Source organism: Eretmochelys imbricata, chromosome 4 (assembly GCF_965152235.1).
Source record: "Eretmochelys imbricata isolate rEreImb1 chromosome 4, rEreImb1.hap1, whole genome shotgun sequence".
Taxonomy (NCBI): Eukaryota; Metazoa; Chordata; order Testudines; family Cheloniidae; genus Eretmochelys; species Eretmochelys imbricata.
In genome coordinates this window covers 142,723,711-142,745,088 of record NC_135575.1, presented here as the reverse complement: position 1 = coordinate 142,745,088, position 21,378 = coordinate 142,723,711, and the positions used below count along the sequence as shown (strand labels likewise).

Sequence of the window (21,378 nt, the reverse complement as noted above, 5' to 3'; positions counted from 1 at the left end):
GCCGGTTGCTAGCCGGGGAGGCAGGGAAGTAGCCGCGGGCCGGCCGGACCGGTCGCTAGCCGGGGAGGTAGCCGCGGGCCGGTTGCTAGCCGAGGAGGCGGGGAGGTAGCCACTAGCCAGCCAGAGCGGTTGCTAGCCGGGGAGGCAGGGAAGTAGCCGCGGGCTGGCCGGACCGGTCGCTAGCCGGGGAGGTAGCCGTGGGCCGGTTGCTAGCCAGGGAGGTAGCCGCGGGCCGGTCGCTAGCCGGGGAGGCAGGGAAGTAGCCGCGGGCCGGCCGGACCGGTCGCTAGCCGGGGAGGTAGCCGCGGGCCGGTTGCTAGCCAGGGAGGTAGCCGCGGGCCGGTTGCTAGCCGGGGAGGCAGGGAAGTCGCCCCCGGGCTGGTCCGTGGCCGGCAGCAGGTGCTGCTGAGCCCCGCTCCCAGGCCCCGCCCACGGCTCTCAGCGGCGCCCCCTGCTGGCCCAAGCGGCTGCGTGCGCCCCGCGCCGGCGGTGCGGATGCTGGCGGGACCGGCTGCCCGCAGCCTCCCGGCCGGCCGCGCCGAGGCGCTCCAGGGGCCGGCGCCGCAGCCGCTCGTCCCGCGCCCCACTCGCTGCCGCCCCGCCGCGGCGCTCGGTCTCCCCGTCCTGCGCCCCCGGCCGGCGGAGCCATGCTGCGCTGCCGGCTGCACGGAGCCTCCAGCCTCCCCAACCTGGAGAAGCGGGACAAGCAGAGCGACCCGGTGGCCAGCCTGACTTTCCGAGGTGAGGGGGTGCCGGGTCCCCGCCGCTACACGGGGCGCGGGGGGGGACAGGGCACCCGACCCCCATGGCCGCTCTTACAGGGGAGGGGTTTTATGGGGGGGGGGCAGCGGGGAACACCCCCCTCCCCTGCTGTTGGTCTCCCTGGGTGCAGGCTCTTGTTAAGTTGCAGCAGCCCTGAGCAGAGATGAGCCCCCCCCGGGGCGCTGGCAAGGAGACGGGTCTGATCCCGGGGGGCGCCGGTGTGAGTCCGGGGGCCCTGGCTGCAGCCGACGGATCGACTCCGGATAGGCACCGGTCTCTGTGGAGGGGATTCCTGTTTCTACTCCCCTGCTCCCCGATGTTTCCATGCAGCCCCCCCAGTGTAGATGCTCTATCCTGGGTGTGAATCCAGACAGAGAGACGCTGCTGGAGACACCTGCCCTGGGTTTTCCTGTCGTTCCTTGCCTTGGCACCTCGGCTCCCAGCACCTTTTCATGTTTTGAAGTCGGTTTATCTTAAATTTGTCAGCCCGGCTGCTCCTGTCTGGTGTGCGTCTAGGCCCTGCAGTGCTCCAATACCCAGGCAGTGAGCCTGGATAAAACCCTGATTATTATTGGAATGCCCCTAGCCCCCAGGCGGGACCGGAGCTCCATTGTGCAGGGCACTGAATCAACAAGTAATAATAAGACCTAGCTCTTAGCGTCAGGAGAGCTCAAAGTGTTTTACAAAGGAGGTCAGTATCCTGACCCCCATTTTACAGATGGGAAAACTGAGGCACAGACAGGTAAAGTGGCTTGCCCAAGGTCACCCAGCAGGCTGGTAGAGGAGCCGGGAATAGAACCCAGGTCTCCTCGCCCCCTAGTTCTCTATCCACTAGGTCATGCTGCCAGAGTCTCATGGGTGACCCCTTGTGCCCACATAGAGCTCCATGGACTTCAGCTGCAGTCTGCATGGGCACAAGGGTTCATCAACATGGATCTGGGCTAAAGGGACAGAATCTGGAGGGCTTCCAGTCTAGGAGACGCAAGGGGCTGTACAGGCAGGATACGCACAATGTGCTGATGAACTAGTAGGATTTCACTAGTCATGGGTTTTGTTGCATGCGAGCTGCAGCTTGTGGTTTTACTCGGGCTGGGGGTTTACAATTCCAGAAGCCGATCTACCTGAACTGTTGCTAGCCGGTGGGTGAGGGGAGGTTTATAGAAAAGCCTTTTTCCTACGTGAATCAAGTGTGTTACTAACTCGGGGCAGTTTTTGCTAGTAGGCAGGGTGTGGGGGGAAAGGTTTTCCCTGTATCGGTGGGGGAGGATGAAGAGTTTCCCAGGTTATGTTGTTAAATGGTCACTTTACTAAAAGCTCAGGGCACTGATGAGGTGATGCCGTCTTCATCAACCCAGGTGAAGGGCTGCCACAAATACAGCCCCCCCTCCCCCCGCAGAATAAACATCAAAGGGAAAAGTTATGGGCCAGGTCTGCCACTGCTGTAGATCACCTTCATTGAAATTAGCAGAGCTCTGGTGATTTAGACCAGCTGAGGATCTGGCACAAGACCTTCCTAATTAGACAGCTGAGGATCGGGCATGAATTCTGCTTTACAGGCTACTTTCTGCATTCTTGTACATGGTACTCGGTACTACTGCTAAGGTCATGGTAGAAATGGAGAGACGGAGTTAGGAACCCTGGTCGGTAATAAAAGGTCCCAGTGGATTTTTGCATGCCATACAGGTAAATATGGCATGGCTGTGTATATGTAGGTATGTCTTTGTTCCCACTGCTGTCTGTGGTCTCCAGTGCCCTAATATCTGAGTCCCTAAATAAAGTGTAGATGGGTCTTTATTTTTGAAATATATTTAAAGGGGCAACATTTAATTTTGTTTTTAAAGATCAAAAACCCATTGGGTGTGGGGAGCAAACAGGTCCCCCGGGCTGTTACTGGATCTGCAGAGGCAGATCTCTTTGCAGGATTAGGACTCAAATTTGGGTTAAAACAGGCAGAATTTTAGGAACCACCTTTTCATTATTTATCCTGTTTTGCTCTTTGGCATGTCTCTGGACTTCACACTTGAAAGAATGTGGTCAGTTTCACGTTCGTTTCTAGTCAGTTTCCCTTGGGGACTCTCATGCGCCTACCTCTCAAATGTCTCTGCAATCAGTCCCAAACGTACCTGCCTTCCATGCAGATTTGGTGCCACTTCGCTTTTCATGGTGGCAATAACTTCCATCAGCAATAAGGAAGCATGAAACTGAGACACAGGCAAAGATCCTGATTCAGGAAAGCATGTGAGCAGTGAGCTTGACGTCTCTGAGGCTTAAGCACATGTATAAAGTTAAGCACCCGCTTAAATGCCCTGCTGAACAGGGAGGTTTTCCTGAATGGGGGCCGGTTATTTATGCTCAAGGAAAGATCCTACAGCAATTTCAGTTTCCTGAATGAGTAACTTCTGTGTGTCTCTCCTTTTGGGGCTCAGGCAGGTCCTCGCGAGGCTGAGAGGTATGCTTGGGCACTGGCCCAAGGCGGCAATGTATTGGGCCCCCATCCTGGGCTCATGTATGTAGGCAGAGCAGCTTCAGGTGTGAGGTCTTGAGCCATAGTCTGGCAAAGACTCACACTTGTTGATCTTTATGACTGGTGAGTAGTTCCACTGAACTCAGTGGGATGCCTTGAAGTGCATAAAAGTTAAGCATGTGGCTTGCAGGGCCAGGGTCTTGGTTTGCAAACATCAGAGGGGAACGTGTCAATTCACTCCCTCCCCAAGCCAGGTTTCCTCTGAAAAGCAAAACAAACAGCCCATTAAAGTATCTTTGTAAAATTCTTTAAAACAACAACAAAACCTAAATTTTGGCCCACCCCTAAGCCTGGCTACCAGGTTCACAAGCCTGGATCGCAGCGCTGGGATTTACATGCATTCGGATTCTGTGAATCTGCTTGGAATTACAGTGACCATATATAGTCATAGTGAACGCTGTGTGTGACGAACAGACGGAAGGAGGGGAAGAAAAACCATCAGGCAAACCTTTTGGGAGGCCTTTGGCATTTGAGTCACTGCTATTGTTTTTGTGCCTCACGCGAAAGGCTTTTCCTTTTCCTTTTCCCCTTTGCACAAACTGACTAGCACCCAGAAACGCCATCACTAGGGCTAAAGGCTGCATGCACCAGGGGGTTGGTGGAGTCTTGGTGATGATCATGCTTTTCAAACTCAGACTGGAAACAAGGCTGGGGGGTAATCAACCATGGAAGGTACCTAGCGCCATGGTGGATTCTGCACGGGACTGGAAGGCCCTCCTGGGTCATAGCATCCAGTCCCCTGCTCTCAGAGGCAACCCCCTCTTATCATTCGGTTCATAAACTTCTCACGCTCCATCTTCAAACTAGTTCGGTGGTTTGCCCCAGTGCAGTGGGAAGCTGTCCTGGAACCTCCCTCCTCTGAGAGTTAGAAACCTAATTTCCAGCCGAAGTTTACTCCTGGCCGCTTGTTCTTTTTCCAACATGGTCTTCTAGCTTTGGCAGCTCTTCTCCCTCCCTGAAGTATTTGCAGAGAGCAATCCGATTCCTTCTCACTCTGCATTTTCAGGGGCGGCAGTTTGTATAAATTTGTAAAAAAAATTTGTATAATTTTTGGTGGTGCCCAGAATGGGTCCAAATCCTGCCCCCTCCCACACACCTGTCGAAGGCTCTGGGAGGGTATTTGAGTGCGGGAGGGGTGTGGGCTCTGGGCTGGGGCAGGGGGGTTGGGGTGCAGGAGGGGGTGCCGGGTGCAGGCTCTGGGAGGGAGTTTGGATGCAGGGTGTGGGCTCTGGGCAGGGGGTGAGGAGTGCGTGAGGGGTGTGGGCTCTGGGAGGGAGTTTGGGTGCGGGGTGCTGACTTTGGGCTGGGGGAGGGGATTGGGGTGCAGGAGGGGGTGCCGGGTGCAGGCTCTGGGAGGCAGTTTGGGTGTGGGCTGGGGCAGGGGGTTGGGGTGCAGAAGGGGTGAGGGGATGGGCTCTGGGAGGGAATTTGGGTGCAGGAGGGGGTGCGGAGTCGGGCTCTGGGAGGCAGTTTGGGTGCTGGGTGCGGGCTCTAGGCTGGGGCAGGGGGGTGGGGTGCAGGAGGGGTGAGGGGTGCAGGCTCCGACCAGGCGGAGCTTACTTCAGGTGGCTCCCGAAAGCAACCGGCACATCCCTGTGGCAGCAGCTCCTAGGCGGGAAGGGCCGGGAGGTTTCTGTGCGCCGCTGCCCGCAGGCACCGCCCCCACAGCTCCCATTGGTCACAGTTCACGGCGGCCAATGGGAGCTGTGGAGTTGGTGCTCTGGGCGGGGGCAGCTTGCAGAGACATGAACCCCCCCTCCCCGCCCCCCCCGGGGCCTCAAGGATGTGCCAGCTGCTTCCGGGAGCGGTGCAGAGCGAGGCCGGGCGGGAAGCCCACCTTAGCTCCGCTGCTTTGCCAGTAGCAGTGGCTGGGGGCCCCCGGGCCCTTTTAAATTGCCTGGGGGCGGCCGGTGGGGCCAGGAGGCGCATGGGGGTGTCAGGTGGGGCCAGGGGAGAGACCTGGCCCCGAACATTGGTGGAGCCCTGAATATTCCTGGAGCACGGGCACCATGGGCCCATCTAACTCTCCACCCCTCTGCATTTTGCCAGGCTAAACAAGCCAAGCTCTTAGGCTCTGCTGGTAAGGCAGGGTCTTTCCATTCCCCTGAGCCTCCGAGTAGCCCTTCTCGGCACCTCTCCTCCATGGTCCCTTCTGACCTAAATATCTATGAATCTATGAATCACTTCAAGCCTTTAGATCCAAGACTGGATGTCTCTAAAAAATAAGCTGCAGTTCAATTAAGAGTTAGTGAACTTTTTTGCAGGAATCCCTGGATGAGGGTCTTTGGCCTGGGCTATGGTTCATTAACACCCATGAATCTGTCGATCTCTAAGTACTTTACAAATGTGGGCAAACATTTTGCAGAAAGGGAAACGGAGGCACGGAGCAGTTAAATGACTTGCCCAAAGCAAAGCAGCATGTTGGTGGCAGGGGTAAGGATAGGCCCCAGGAGTCCTGATTTACCAGCACCAGGCTTGCTCTGCTATGTCATAGGTGCCCCTTATGTCCTGCCCTGGGCTGAGTTATTCCTGATCCAGCGGGGTGGTGAAGTCCTGGCATTAACTAGCCACGTACCCGTCAAAGAAGATTGATTGGATGGTGGAGGTGTGAGGGAAGCAGCGTACCTGCGGAGTTTCCGGTAAGGCAGCGTCTGTGCTGTAGCCCAGGTGCTTTAAAGCAGGGGTCTCAAACTCAAATCACCACGAGGGCCACATGAGGACTAGTATAGCGGGTCCACCCCACCTGCTGCCCCCACCCCCACTCCACCCCTTCCATGAGGCCCCACCCCTTCCCCGCCCCCGTTCCAACCCCTCCCCAAAGTCCCCCGACTCCGCCCCCTCCCTGTCCCTAATTCCAACCCCTTCCCCAAATCCCCGCCTCTTCTCCGCCTCCTCCCCTGACCGCGCAGCTCCCCGCTCCTTCCCCTCCCTCCTGGAAAGCGCTAAGCACCACCAAACAGCTGTTTGGCGATGGAAAGCACCTGGAGGTAGGCAGAGGAGCGGGGACACGGCACGTTTGGGGGACGAGGGGTAGCGGGGGAGGGGAGCTTGGTGGTCGCAGGAAGTAACTTGGGGTGGGGGTGCGGGGAGCTCGGCGGACCGCAGCAAATAACTCTGCGGGCTGTGTGTTTGAGACCCCTGCTTTAAAGGAAAACACGTTTATGCTGCGGATTCAGGCTGGAGTCTCCCTGGGATCCTGACCATCTGTGGTCATTAAAGAACCCTCATGGCAAGTTTTGCGAGTGGCGTGACCAGAAATGAACCGAAATCTGGTTCGTTCCATATTATTTTTACACACGTTCCTCCTCGGCAGAACAAAATACTCCTCTTCATTTCCCGTCCTAAACTGTTGCACAGTGTCCCTGTGTACTGTTAAACAGCTGTGGTGTCCCACCCCAGAGGTGTTGGGCATGATGACCCCCAAAATCATTGATCTTCCGCAACCAGTTCAAGCTTCTTGTTCTTGTCAACAAAAGCCTGCACAACTCCGCCCAGAGCTATCCCCCTGCCTGCCCCGCGGCGTACAGAGCTTTTGGGCAGAGTGCTGGCCATAAGAGGTATGGACCTGTATCTTCAGTCTTTGGGATGTTACTTTCAGATTAAATGAAGCAACCACCACTAACAGAGCCCATCTGAAAATCGCCAAGCAGGGGAGGGCACCTAGTGACTTGCTTTGGAAGGTGCTGAAGCAGGAGAAGAGCTGGTTCTGCAGATCACAGGAAAAGGCCTCTTCATTAGGTTCTGCAGCGCCATACCTCACAGCTTGTCTCACTGAAGTCAGGGGCAGGGGGATGCTGCAGATTTACGCCAGTGTGCTTGAGATGAGACACTGTCTCAGTGTAGAATCTAGTACAGCTGCTGTTAGCAAGGTAATGCACCTTGGTGGGGAAGGATGGTGTTGAGGTTAAGGCATAGGATTGGGGGGCAGCGGGGATCTTTACTGGGGTCAACTGTAGACTTACTCACTTGGTTTGAGCAAGTCACGGCCTCGCACTGTGCCTCAGTTTGCCCATCTGTAACAGGGGGCAATAACTCTTCCTTTCCTCTCAGAGGAGCACTGACGATAAACCAGTAAAGTGCTTTGAGGTCCTCTGGTGATGGTGGTGCTGGAGGAGGTGAAACACTATCATCAGCTTTTTTTAACAGGGCCTGGGCTGCAGATATAAGAGGGACGGAGGCAGAAGAAAAACAGGAGGGAGCTGCCCTTAAACCATTGAATTAAATACCAAGGAACTGTGGGGTCAAGGGGGCTGATGGAGCATGGGTGCTCATGTCTCTCTCTTGTAGCTGCTCTGCAGAGAGAAGAGCCTGCTGCTTACCCACACCTCGGGAACTGCTGCTTCAGCTCAACTGCCAGAGGCTTGTGCTGAAGGTTGCATCTTCGAGCCCCGCTGATGACTCTGGGGCATGTGTGGTTATGCTAGTGAGGGAAGGCTGGGAAAAGCTGGAGTGAAGTTGGTGGGCCTTACTGCAAACCTTCATTCAGGATACATGTAAGAACCAGTCAAGCTCATTAAGGGAACCAGCTAGCTCAAACCATAGCAGCCTCCACCCTAAGCTTGGGCACATGGAAATGCTTGAGTAGAAGCAGAGAATGGAGACTGATATAGCAAATGCAGGGGCTGGGGCATTGACTGGTGGAGCTGTGTGTCTCTGTGTGAGAGAATCAGCAGAGAAACAGAGAGAAGGAAGGAGCAAAGAATCCACAGGGAAGCCATGATAGCATGACACCGAGGGAAAAAAAGCTAAAAGAGAGAGCTTTTGGGCAAAGTGCTGGCTGGAAGAGGCCTGTAACTGTGAATCAATCTCCTGTTTTCTGATTCCTTCTGTATTCAGAGAAAAAGGACTTCATAGATTCTTTTGCAAATAAACAGTATTGCACTAAAGAACAGACCTGATTCCATCATCAAATCTTCCAATGAAAACAGCCCCAACACCCTGAAAATTGGATTGGCTCAGAAAGGGATAACATAAACATACTGCCTGTGGATCTGTAGCATGTGGGTGGCTTCAGCCGGCAGCTGCCATGTACATGAGGGTGTGATGGGACACGCTCCTGTCCCACTGCCAGCTAGCCTAACATCAGGCAGTGCCAATTCGGTGTGCTCCTGCAGCGTGTGCTGGGTCTGGAGAAGGGGAGCTTCAAAAGGTGAAGCTGGCCACAGAGCAGAGGGAAACTTGCCCAAGAGAAGAGGCCCAGCAGTCAGGAGAGCCCAGCCTGGGGAAGTGACCAGCCTTCCCTCCCCTTTTAGGGCACACAGATACTGCTCTGGGTGTCTGGTCACCGTCAGGATCTTGCAGTTGGCTCTGGGGAGCAGCGCCAGGGACGGGAGGTAACTGGATCGAGAGAGAACCCAGGGAGTGAGCCCAACTCCTGTGGGGAGCAGTGGACTTGCCCAGGACTGGCGGGGCCCCAGAGGCAAGAGTGACGGCTGAGCCAAGCCTGAGAGCCAGCTGGCAGAATCTGGCCCTCCGCGATAAACCCAGGGCTTCCCTGAGCTAAGCTGTGGGGTTGGCAAGAAGGGGTTACTGAAGAAAATCTCCAGACTCTTCGGCACAAGCCTGCAATTCCAGCAGCATCCACCTAGTTACCTTCCAAAGCCGGGGCCAGCTCTGGAGAGCACTCGCAGAGAGGGGAAGGGCTCACCGTCTCTCGACAGCGCCCTCCTCTGGCCAGACAAGGAAGCTCCAAAGGGCCCCCATTTCTGCCCCCCAGTCCTAAGGTTAGAGGCTGGGATGGTGGCAGCTGCTGGAGGGGGAATTGATGCCGAGAGGCAGCAGCTGGGCGTGCAGGGAGCGGGGGCTGATTGCGTAAATACCCCAGGGGCTACCTTCCCCCTGAACATCCCTGTTCCAGTTACTTGATGCCAGTGATTGATTAGCCATCAGTCTGCAATCTGCATCCCGTGTGTTTCTATCCTGCCTGGCCGGGGAAGGTAACATCTTTTTTGGAACGGAATGTGGAGGTTGTGTGCCGGCGAGACGGAGGCTCTTGGCTTGGTGCGTACGATGGCAGAAGCTCAGCGGCTGAGCTAGGCCCTCAGAGGAGGAGCGCAGTTTGCTCGGCAGCTGCAATGAGCAGTTTTTTCCCAGAGGGAGGGCTGGATTCCCAGCTCTGCCACCGACACCTTGGGCGGTTGCTCAAAGGGCTGCGCTTTGATTAAGAATCACGCTCCTGTTTCTAGGCTGCTCCTCTCCTGCCGCATGACAGGACTGGAAAGCAGCCAGCTCTTCCTCCTGGGGAAATCAAGTGACCCCTAACCTGCACCCTTGCCTTCCACATAGCAGGTTTCAGAGTAGCAGCTGTGTTAGTCTGTATTCTCAAAAAGAAAAGGAGGACTTGTGGCACCTTAGAGACTAACCAATTTATTTGAGCATGAGCTTTCGTGAGCTACAGCTCACTTCATCGGATGCATGCAGTGGAAAATACAGTGGGGAGATTTATATACACAGAGAACAGGAAACAATGGGTGTTACCATACACACTGTAACCAGAGTGATCAGGTAAGGTGAGCTATTACCAGCAGGAGAGTGGGGGGGGGACAGAGACGGACCTTTTGTAGTGATAATCAAGGTGGGCCATTTCCAGCAGTTGACAAGAACCTCAGAGGAACAGTGGGGGGTTGGGGGGAGGATAAACATGGGGAAATAGTTTTACTTTGTGTAATGACCCATCCACTCCCAGTCTCTATTCAAGCCTAAGTTAATTGTATCCAGTTTGCAAATTAATTCCAATTCAACAGTCTCTCTTTGGAGTCTGTTTTTGAAGTCTTTTTGTTGAAGAATTGCCACTTTTAGGTCTGTAATCGCGTGACCAGAGAGATTGAAGTGTTCTCCAACTGGTTTTTGAATGTTATAATTCTTGACGTCTGATTTTGTGTCCATTTATTCTTTTACGTAGAGACTGTCCAGTTTGACCAATGTACATGGCAGAGGGGCATTGTTGGCACATGATGGCATATATCACATTGGTAGATGTGCAGGTGAACGAGTCTCTGATAGTGTGGCTGATGTCATTAGGCCCTGTGATGGTGTCCCCTGAATAGATATGTGGGCACAGTTGGCAACGGGCTTTGTTGCAAGGATAGGTTCCTGGGTTAGTGGTTCTGTTGTGTGGTTGCTGGTGAGTATTTGCTTCAGGTTGGGGGGCTGTCTGTATGCAAGGACTGGCCTGTCTCCCAAAATCTGTGAGAGTGATGGGTCGTCCTTCAGGATAGGTTGTAGATCCTTGATGATGCATTGGAGAGGTTTTAGTTGGGGGCTGAAGGTGACGGCTAGTGGTGTTCTGTTGTTTTCTTTGTTGGGCCTGTCCTGTAGTAGGTGACTTCTGGATACTCTTCCGGCTCTGTCAATCTGTTTCTTCACTTCAGCAGGTGGGTATTGTAGTCGTAAGAATGCTTGATAGAGATCTTGTAGGTGTCTGAGGGGTTGGAGAAATGCGGTTGTATCATAGAGCTTGGCTGTAGACAATGGATCGTGTGCTGTGGTCTGAATGAAAGCTGGAGGCATGTAGGTAGGAATAGCGGTCAGTAGGTTTCCGGTATAGGTGGTGTTTATGTGACCGTCCTTGCAACAAAGCCTGTTGCCAACTGTGTCCACATATCTATTCAGGGGACACCATCATAGGGCCTAATCACATCAGCCACACTATCAGAGGTTCACCTGCACATCGTGTGTCGTCCCCGCCCCCCCCCCTTCCCCTCCTCCCAGCTCTCCTGCTGGTAATAGCTCACCTTACCTGATCACTCTCGTTACAGAGTGTATGGTAACACCCGTTGTTTCCTGTTCTCTGTGTATATAAATCTCCCCACTGTATTTTCCACTGAATGCATCCGATGAAGTGAGCTGTAGCTCACGAAAGCTTATGCCCAAATAAATGTATTAGTCTCTAAGGTGCCACAAGTCCTCCTTTTCTTTTTCCACATAGCAGTAACCCTAATCCTGCCCCTCGGCCTACCAAGAACCCTAACGCTGCCCCGGGGCAGGGGCTCTGTAAGGGTGTGCTCATCACCTCTACAGCAATCACAGGGTGTGCTCATCACCTCTACAGCAATCACAGGGTGTGCTCATCACCTCTACAGCAATCACAGGGTGTGCTCATCACCTCTACAGCAATCACAGGGTGTGCTCATCACCTCTACAGCAATCGCAGGGTGTGCTCGTCACCTCTACAGCAATCGCAGGGTGTGCTCGTCACCTCTACAGCAATCGCAGGGTGTGCTCGTCACCTCTACAGCAATCGCAGGGTGTGCTCGTCACCTCTACAGCAATCGCAGGGTGTGCTCGTCACCTCTACAGCAATCGCAGGGTGTGCTCGTCACCTCTACAGCAATCGCAGGGTGTGCTCGTCACCTCTACAGCAATCGCAGGGTGTGCTCGTCACCTCTACAGCAATCGCAGGGTGTGCTCGTCACCTCTACAGCAATCGCAGGGTGTGCTCGTCACCTCTACAGCAATCGCAGGGTGTGCTCGTCACCTCTACAGCAATCGCAGGGTGTGCTCGTCACCTCTACAGCAATCGCAGGGTGTGCTCGTCACCTCTACAGCAATCGCAGGGTGTGCTCGTCACCTCTACAGCAATCGCAGGGTGTGCTCGTCACCTCTACAGCAATCGCAGGGTGTGCTCGTCACCTCTACAGCAATCGCAGGGTGTGCTCGTCACCTCTACAGCAATCGCAGGGTGTGCTCGTCACCTCTACAGCAATCGCAGGGTGTGCTCGTCACCTCTACAGCAATCGCAGGGTGTGCTCGTCACCTCTACAGCAATCGCAGGGTGTGCTCGTCACCTCTACAGCAATCGCAGGGTGTGCTCGTCACCTCTACAGCAATCGCAGGGTGTGCTCGTCACCTCTACAGCAATCGCAGGGTGTGCTCGTCACCTCTACAGCAATCGCAGGGTGTGCTCGTCACCTCTACAGCAATCGCAGGGTGTGCTCGTCACCTCTACAGCAATCGCAGGGTGTGCTCGTCACCTCTACAGCAATCGCAGGGTGTGCTCGTCACCTCTACAGCAATCGCAGGGTGTGCTCGTCACCTCTACAGCAATCGCAGGGTGTGCTCGTCACCTCTACAGCAATCGCAGGGTGTGCTCGTCACCTCTACAGCAATCGCAGGGTGTGCTCGTCACCTCTACAGCAATCGCAGGGTGTGCTCGTCACCTCTACAGCAATCGCAGGGTGTGCTCGTCACCTCTACAGCAATCGCAGGGTGTGCTCATCACCTCTACAGCAATCGCAGGGTGTGCTCATCACCTCTACAGCAATCGCAGGGTGTGCTCGTCACCTCTACAGCAATCGCAGGGTGTGCTCGTCACCTCTACAGCAATCGCAGGGTGTGCTCGTCACCTCTACAGCAATCGCAGGGTGTGCTCGTCACCTCTACAGCAATCGCAGGGTGTGCTCATCACCTCTACAGCAATCGCAGGGTGTGCTCGTCACCTCTACAGCAATCGCAGGGTGTGCTCGTCACCTCTACAGCAATCACAGGGTGTGCTCGTCACCTCTACAGCAATCACAGGGTGTGCTCGTCACCTCTACAGCAATCACAGGGTGTGCTCGTCACCTCTACAGCAATCACAGGGTGTGCTCGTCACCTCTACAGCAATCGCAGGGTGTGCTCATCACCTCTACAGCAATCGCAGGGTGTGCTCGTCACCTCTACAGCAATCGCAGGGTGTGCTCGTCACCTCTACAGCAATCGCAGGGTGTGCTCGTCACCTCTACAGCAATCGCAGGGTGTGCTCGTCACCTCTACAGCAATCACAGGGTGTGCTCGTCACCTCTACAGCAATCGCAGGGTGTGCTCGTCACCTCTACAGCAATCGCAGGGTGTGCTCGTCACCTCTACAGCAATCGCAGGGTGTGCTCGTCACCTCTACAGCAATCGCAGGGTGTGCTCGTCACCTCTACAGCAATCGCAGGGTGTGCATGCAGTTTGAGGGGACGTCTCTGATTGAAATCCAGCTCGGGTCCCAGAGTAGTGAAACTGCCCAGCGTAGGCTTCAGCATGGGCTGTACAAGCCTTCCAGGAACGCTGGATAGTTGACTTGTGATGGCTTTGCTGCTCTGCTAGCTTTAAATCTAGCTAGCTCAGGTAACTGGGGTATGTCCACACGCCCCGTGATCACAGTATAGATCAGGACCCCTCAGGGGGTCACAAGGTTATTACATGGGGGGTTGTGAGCTGTCAGCCTCCACCCCAAGCCCTGCTTTGCCTCCAGATTTATAATGTGTTAAATATATAAAAAAGTGTTTTTAATTTATAAGGGGGGGGGGGTCACACTCAGAGGCTTGCTATGTGAAAAGGGTCACACCAGTACAAAAGTTTGAGAACTACTGGAAAAGATGGATCCTAAGTGGTGTAAGAGTATCTACACTGCCTTACCCTGGAGCCCCCAGCACCAGTGCCTGCAAGGGAGGGAAGAGCATGTCAATACGTTAGTTTCACTTTCTGGTTCTTATCCCAGGGCTTAGTGCTGCAATGTTTGTGTAACCTTTGGGTGGGCTGGAGTTCACTTCATTTCCCATCTCCAGTGCCTTAAAGAAACCCCCAACTCACCTAGAAAGTAGCTGGAGACCCAGAGTTTGGTCTCTAGGGATTTTTAGCAAGGATTGCACAGGGTCAATCTGCCCACAGTCAAGTCCTAAAAGGACTTAATAAATTAATAATTTAAATGAATTTAATTAAATAACTTTTATAAAATCTTATGATAAAGAAACAAATAAAAATCTAATTTTTACAGCATGACATGGCTATTTTATAATCCACAGACATTACCTTCACAGTTATACATAAATATAAATAAAGAAAACAAATTAAAATCTGAACAGAAACACAATGGGAAGAAACTGAAAGTTCCCAAAAGTTTAGGATTAATTCACCTAAATCTCACTTAGAGTCTCTGATCACCAAATCTAGACAATCTGCTGAGTCTAAAACAACATCCTCCCTCCACTTGCTTGTAGGGATCTTCAGCTGGATCCAGGCAGACTCTTCCTGTGCTGAAATCACTGCCAGCCAGTCAGCGAACTGATTAACCAACCACCCTGTTACGTGTCTAGATTTAAAGAAAACCCTGTTACAAGAAAATACAAAACTGAAAATAGCAAACTAGAAATGGTTCGTTCCCCATTACTACAGTTAAAGAACACCTGGTGGCTCGGACTAGTTCAGACAATATAACTAGAACAGATTGGCTAAAATCAAAACCACATTCAAAGCATTCAATTAAACTAGAAGTTATTTTCCCCTCCCAATTTCCCATGATATAATTAGCATTGCCCAGGCTTCCCTGTTAGAGGATAACAATATCACTAACCTGCTGCAAAATCCTTCAGAGTTAGGGACACCAGCCTGCTTCCTGCCCCTGGGCTCAGCTTCTCCCAGCTTATCCTGGGCTCAGCTTCTCCCAGCTTATCCCCTGCAAAGCAGCTGCCCTGGCTGCTCGCCCTCCTGGAGTCTGACCCCAGCCACAGAGAACCTCTTGGAGCAGACCCAAAACTACCACCCTGAATTCTAGAAGCTTCCGGATGTGGACGATGGGGTGGATTGCACCCTCAGCAAGTTTGCAGATGACACTAAGCTAGGGGGAGAGGTAGATACGCTGGAGGGACAGGGTCCAGAGTGACCTAGACAAATTGGAGGATTGGGCCAAAAGAAATCGGATGGGGTTCAACAAGGACAAGTGCAGAGTCCTGCACTGAGGACGGAAGAATCCCAGGCACCGCTACAGGCTGGGGACCGAGTGGCTAAGCAGCCGTTCTTCAGAAAAGGACCTGGGGATTACAGTGGACGAGAAGCTGGATATGAGTCAGCAGTGTGCCCTTGTTGCCAAGAAGGCTAACGGCATATCGGGCTGTATTAGTAGGAGCATTGCCAGCAGATCGAGGGAAGTGATTATTCCCCTCTATTCGGCACTGGTGAGGCCACATCTGGAGTATTGAGTCCAGTTTTGAGCCCCCCACTAGAGAAAGGATGTGGACAAATTGGAGAGAGTCCAGTGGAGGGCAACGAAAATGATCAGGGGGCTGGGGCACATGACTTATGAGGAGAGGCTGAGGGAACTGGGGTTATTTAGTCTGCAGAAGAGTGAGGGGGGATTTGATAGCAGCCTTCAATGACCTGAAAGGGGGTTCCAAAGAGGATGGAGCTCGTCTGTTCTCAGTGGTGGCAGATGATAGAACAAGGAGCAATGGTCTCAAGTTGCAGTGGGGGAGGTCTAGGTTGGATATTAGGAAACATATTTCCAGGGCTGGCCATACCTGGCCTCAGGTGCCAGACTGGGGGGCTGGGGAGTGGAGGGGGGCGCCACTAGGACCCAGAGTGTAGAAAATTGTGTCTGCTGCTGGTGCATATGTATCCTCTCTGCTCTAGATGCACAGAGATGGGGGAGTGCTGTGCTGGAGGAAGGAGGGCACAAGAGACATAACAGGCAGGCAGGAGAAAAGGTGAGAGGGAATCACAGAAAGCAGCAGGAGCTGCAGGGAGAGAGAGGAGGAGGAGCCTCTTATGTATGGGGGGAAGGGATAGCTCAGTGGTTTGAGCATTGGCCTGCTAAACCTAAGGTTGTGAGTTCAATCCTTGAGGGTGCCATTTAGGGATTGGGGCAAAAATTGGGGATTGGTCCTGCTTTGAGCAGGAGGTTGGACTAGATGACCTCATGAGGTCCCTTCCAACCCTGATATATTTATTGGGGGAGGGATAGCTCGGTGGTTTGAGCATTGGCCTGCTAAACCCAGGGTTGTGAGTTCAATCCTTGAGGGGGCCATTTAGGGGATCTGGGGCAAAAATTGGAGATTGGTCCTGCTTTGAGCAGGGGTTGGACTAGATGACCTCCTGAGGTCCCTTCCAACCCTGATATTGTATGTGTGTACCCCTCTAGCACCCCCAGGGCCTGGACTGATTAACCCCAGCTTCTCAGGGAGCTTCCTGTTTCCTGCTGCTTCCCGGAACTCACTTGAGGAGAACAGGCCGTCAGCTGAAGTAGTAGGAGCCAGTTAGGCCCTTAAGACTCTGATCTCTTCCCTCGCTCGGGCCCTGCTACCAGCCTGCTTATTTGTCCCCTTCAACTGAGTGTTGAGAGCCACTCTAGCTGGCACAGAACAGCAGCCGTGAGTGAAAGAAGAAAACGCCCCCCTGGGGCAGCATTCAGAAAAAGCAAGCAAGCAAAGGAAGCTTTTCTATCTAGGCAGGAAGGAGCTCTCCTGAGATACGTAGACACAAATGTTCACGGTGAGCCTTCCGGCCCCAGGGAGGAGTGAATGGTGAGGAGATGCCTGATCTTCCAGTCAGTCAGAGGGCAGGTGACCTGGCAGCTGCTGCAGCATCCGTATCTCCATCTTCAATGGATGTAGCCATGCACAGTCCTGAAGAACAGTGTAGATCAGAGGAGAGGGTGGTGGAGGCGCAAGAAACAGCTGCTGCTGAGTTTAGTTCATTAAGTCTAGATGATCCAGGACTGTGGACCCACTTGAGCAGTAGCCTGAGGGACTTCCTTGTACTGCACGGGCCACAGCAAGTGAAAAACTTCATGTTCCCCAAAGCCAATGAAAATAGAAGTTTCCATCTAACCCATTACTGGCGTGAAATCCCCAGTGGGGACAAAGCGGAGAGACCTGGCTTATGTACTCAAAAACCCAGAATGCTGCATACTGTTTTTGTTGCAAACTCTTCCAGTCTAATGTTCCCACCACACTGGATTCTACAGGAACAAAGGACTGGAAAAATCTGGCTAGAAATCTGGCATGCCATGAAAAGGCAGCAAATCACCAGAGAGCATTCCATCGGTGGAAAGAGCTTGAGATGAGACTAAGGTTAAAGGTCACCATAGAGGATCAGCATCAAGAGAAGATAGCATCAGAGGCTCTTTACTGGCAAATGTTCTGAAAAGGCTCATGGCCATGGTGAGAATGCTTGCTACCCAAAACCTAGCACTGCGTGGCACTTCAGATCAGCTGTATGTGCCAGACAGTGGAAACTTCCTTCAAATAGTAGAGCTGATGGCTGACTTTGGTGCTGTGCACCAGGAGCATCTGAGTCACCACTCAAGAAACGTACACGCACCACTACCTTGGAAAAACAATTCAAAATGAGATCAGACAGTTCCTGGCAACAAAAGTCAAACAGAAGATTGTGGCAGATCGGAAGTCAGCAAGATATTCCTCTGTTATTCTGGACTGTACACCTGACATCAGCCATACGGAACAAATGTCTTTAATGGTGCGTTTTGTAACAACAACAGAACCTAGTGAAAATGTCCCTGCAATGGTGACTGTCAGAGCATTTTCTAGAATTTATCGTCATTGATGATACGACAGGACCTGGTATGACAAATGTGCTTCTTAAAAAGCTGGAAGAGACGGGAATTGCGATCACTGATGTGAGAGGTCAGGGCTACGATAATGGTGCCAACATGAGAGGAAAGAACAGAGCAGTGCAGACACGGATCCGAGAGTTAAACCCTCGAGCTTTTTTTGTCCCATGCAGTTCTCATTCGCTGAACTTGGTGGTCAGTGATGCAGCATCAGCTTCTAGTGAGGCTGCTGAATTTTTTAATGTAATTCAAAGCATTTATGTATTTTTCTCTGCATCAACTCATCGATGGCAAATTTTGAAGCAACATCTGGGCTCCTGAACCACTGAGGTCTGAGTATCTGAGTACCGCTGACTTAATATAGTATTGATTACAGCTCATTATTTATTAATCATAATACTTGTATACGCTGATGTTCATCCATAGATCTCAAAGCACTTTACAAAGGAGGGCAGATCATTATTCCCATTTTACAGGTGGGGAAACTGAGGCACAGAAAGGTGAAGTGACTTGCCTGAGGTCCCCAGCATAGCAGTGGCAGAGGCAGGAATTGAATCCAGATCTCCTCAGTTCCAGCCCTGTGCCTGAATCACTAGGCCACACTGCCACGCCCTTGTAATTTTATACAGTGGATTCTGCTTATTAGCAACCTCTTGGTTCCCAGCAAGAAGTTTCCATTCTCCAGATGTTGCTGTTACGCAGAAGGCAGGCTTGAGGGGCTGCAGTCAGGGCAGGAAGCGCTGGGATGTGCCAAGCCTGGGCCCTGGTGCCAGGGCAGGATGCAGCCTGGAGAGCTCAGGGAGAGGTGCCAGGCAGAACGTGGGCTCCCAGTGTCTCCGTTCCTCGGGGAGAACCCCAGCATCCGGGCTGCAGCCCCCACCCTGCCTGCAGCACCAGGACTCTGGCAGGGGCTCCCTGGGAATCTTCAAGGGAAAGAGGGTGAATGGCTACCGCCTGCTTATAGCACAAGGGACGCTTGTCTGTGCCCACTGCGGGAAACTTGCACCAAACTACCAGCTGCTGGCAAGAAAAGTGTCCTCCTGGAGCTCTGCAAGCCCCGCTCTTCCCCATGCAGGCTGGCAGTTTGCATCCCCCAGTCTTTCGGCTCCTTAAATGAGTACTTAGGGCACAGCAGAGATAGTTAGTCCCCCAGATTCCTGCTCTAGCCCCAGGGCACAGGTCCCACCAACCTGTCTGTACAGCCCGCTGCGTTACACTCGGGTGTCCAGTTCCTTGACCTCTGGACACCCGCAGCGTGCACGGATTTGCTGCCCATGTGGAAACAAAGTTCCCAATTCATCAGTTTCACCTAAGTTCAGCACCATCCTGAGCATGTGGTACTTAGTCGTGTCTATAGTAAAACCAAATAGAAGTTTATTTGGCAGAGCTTGAGATAAAGATTCAAACAGAAGCCAGTATAAGGACTGGAAGCATGGTTACAGAGAACAGACGCCCCCATCCCGCAACCTAGAGCCTATACATCTGTTAGTCTTTGAGGTGCCACCGGACTTCTTGTTGTTTTCACGTATTAACTAGTTCCTTTCCTGTCTAATAAGGAATTTCTCACCCAATGATCATGCAGCGCTTGTCTAGTCGAGAGAGTGGGGATCCGCTTTTCGTGAGGCATGGATGCTGGCTGAACATCTCGTCTGTAATGGAGGCCACCTCGAGCCCCCCTTTCTCCTTGTATGTAGTCCCAGTGTAATGATGCTGCCTTTGGTAGGACACAACTGACAGTATCAATTCAGGACAAATTGCTTAGAGCAGGGCAGTTACAGCCCAAAACTGGCTGTCCTTTATTATTAAGCCATGCCAAACCAGCCAAACAGAGAGGATGTTGGTTTTACCCCACTGGCTAACCATAAGTCACACAAGCAATTCCCTTAGACACTCCAGTTTCCCAGTATCGACACCAGCACCGCTCCTTATGGGGATGACTGGTTCTGAAAACTTATACCCCAGTAAAAGAAAAAAGGTTCTCCTGATCCCAAAGGACCAAGCCTCAGACCCAGGTCAAATGATAACTTAGATCTTACCCAAAATACACGCTTATGGCCAATTCGTATTAACTCAACTAAAATTTATTAAAAAAGAAAAGAGAGAGAGTTTAGACTTGAGTTTAATTTCTTGAGGTCCAGTTACATAGCAGAGATGGTGAGTTTGTTGTTGCCAAAAGTTCTTTTAGAAATAGTCCACAGGTTACAGTTCAGTGTCCATATTCAGTGACTGGGGATCTCAATTCTTATGGCTTAGGGTTTCCCCTTCTTGAAACCCAAAGCAGATCTGAGATGAAGAAGGATCGTGTCCCAGGGTTTTTTACATTTCCAGCAGCCTTTTGGCCTGAGAAAACAATAGGCTTAACTTTCCTTCTCTCAAAGATCGTGGCAATTAACACAGGGTAATTTATCCATTAAACAGTTCAGATACAGGTTACCACAACCTTCAAAGACACATTTTGACAATGATACTATTTCACTCAAATGTCTTCCTAAATGTTAATACTCCTTTTTTGATCTTTGAATCAAAGCCATAGTAATAGACAAGACTTGTTTGCTTACATCACAAGACCTGAGCAAACAGCTACCCTTCTATATCTAACAATACAAGCTTGCATTTTAAAGCTCTATTAATTTACATTGCGACAGATTTCTGTTACCAGTCTGCCTGAAGCATCAGTTGATCAGGCTCAGGCTGCAGGACCATTAAGGGAGGAGATGGTGTAACACACCAAGTGTCTAAGTTTTAAAGTTTCATTGATAAAATAATAAAATAACAGCAGAGGGTGATGGGTGCTCCCCACGTCACTCAGAGGAAGGAAGAAAGCATTAGCGCCCCAAGCCCTAACCCACTTTCATACTCACACACGTACTACCAGAGGCTGGCCAGGCCCGGGTGTAACATAAGAAGAAGTGGGGGTGTGTGGACGAGAGTTCTTGTCCTGGGCCCAGGTCGTCCAAGGTCCACTGCAAATCTCCAAATTGCTCAAGCTCTCAGGATGGTTTTAAGTCCTGGGCTCCTTTGGGGGTGTTCCATTCCATTCCATTCCATTCCTGGTGCTCTTTGTGCCAGTCCAAACTGGCTTTCTGTGGTCTCTTTCCCTTTCCCAAGACATCCCGGCTTCAGGGACGCCTGGCTTGGCTCCCCCTCTTGTTGTCTCGTCTGTGTTTTCAGACTCTGCCGCCCTGGGCTTGCTGTCTTGCAGGTGCATGTCTGTGCATTTGGATTTTCTTTCTCATGGCTTCTCGGGCAACTTTCAAGCCCTCGTCTTTCTCGGCTCACAGCCAAACGTTGGCTGTGAGCTGCGACCTTGGGCTGGCTGGGGCCAGCGTCTTATCTTCAGATTGAGCTAGCTGAAGTGTTGAATTAACGCGTTCTCTGCTCTCTTCTTCTCCCCCCCCGGTTCTTGGCCTCTCGTACCTTATAAAGGAAACGTTTACTCTCCACTCGCATACCTTTGACCCTCCCCAAAATGCTTTGCGATTCTTGCAATGGCGTTAGCAATATACAGTGCTGATCTGCCTTCCCAGGGGACTCCCTGCGGGGAGGGGGCCATTGAGTTGTGACCACATATCTTCCTAACCAGTCTTTAAAGTTTGGCCATGGGTCATGTCATTCTGTGAGTTGATTAACTCTTTCTGGCCCTATGTCACCTTTCAATGAGATATTATATTACACACATAATGTCACACCCAGACCTTTTGTCTCTCTTCATCGCCAGGGCGTTTTGTTAACTTCAGCTTGCCCTGATGGTCCCCCCGGCTCAAGGTGTTTTTCTTTGGCT

General features: G+C 52.3%; 1 protein-coding gene across 1 annotated transcript in view; it reads left to right on the top strand.

The window, feature by feature from the left end:
- Positions 1-647: 647 nt before the first annotated feature.
- Positions 648-21,378, top strand: part of DYSF (dysferlin) — a 300,841-nt gene continuing 280,110 nt past the window's right edge. The window contains exon 1 of the mRNA XM_077816190.1: positions 648-741. Within this exon, the coding sequence (XP_077672316.1) occupies positions 648-741 (94 nt within the window). The remainder of the gene's footprint in view (positions 742-21,378) is intronic.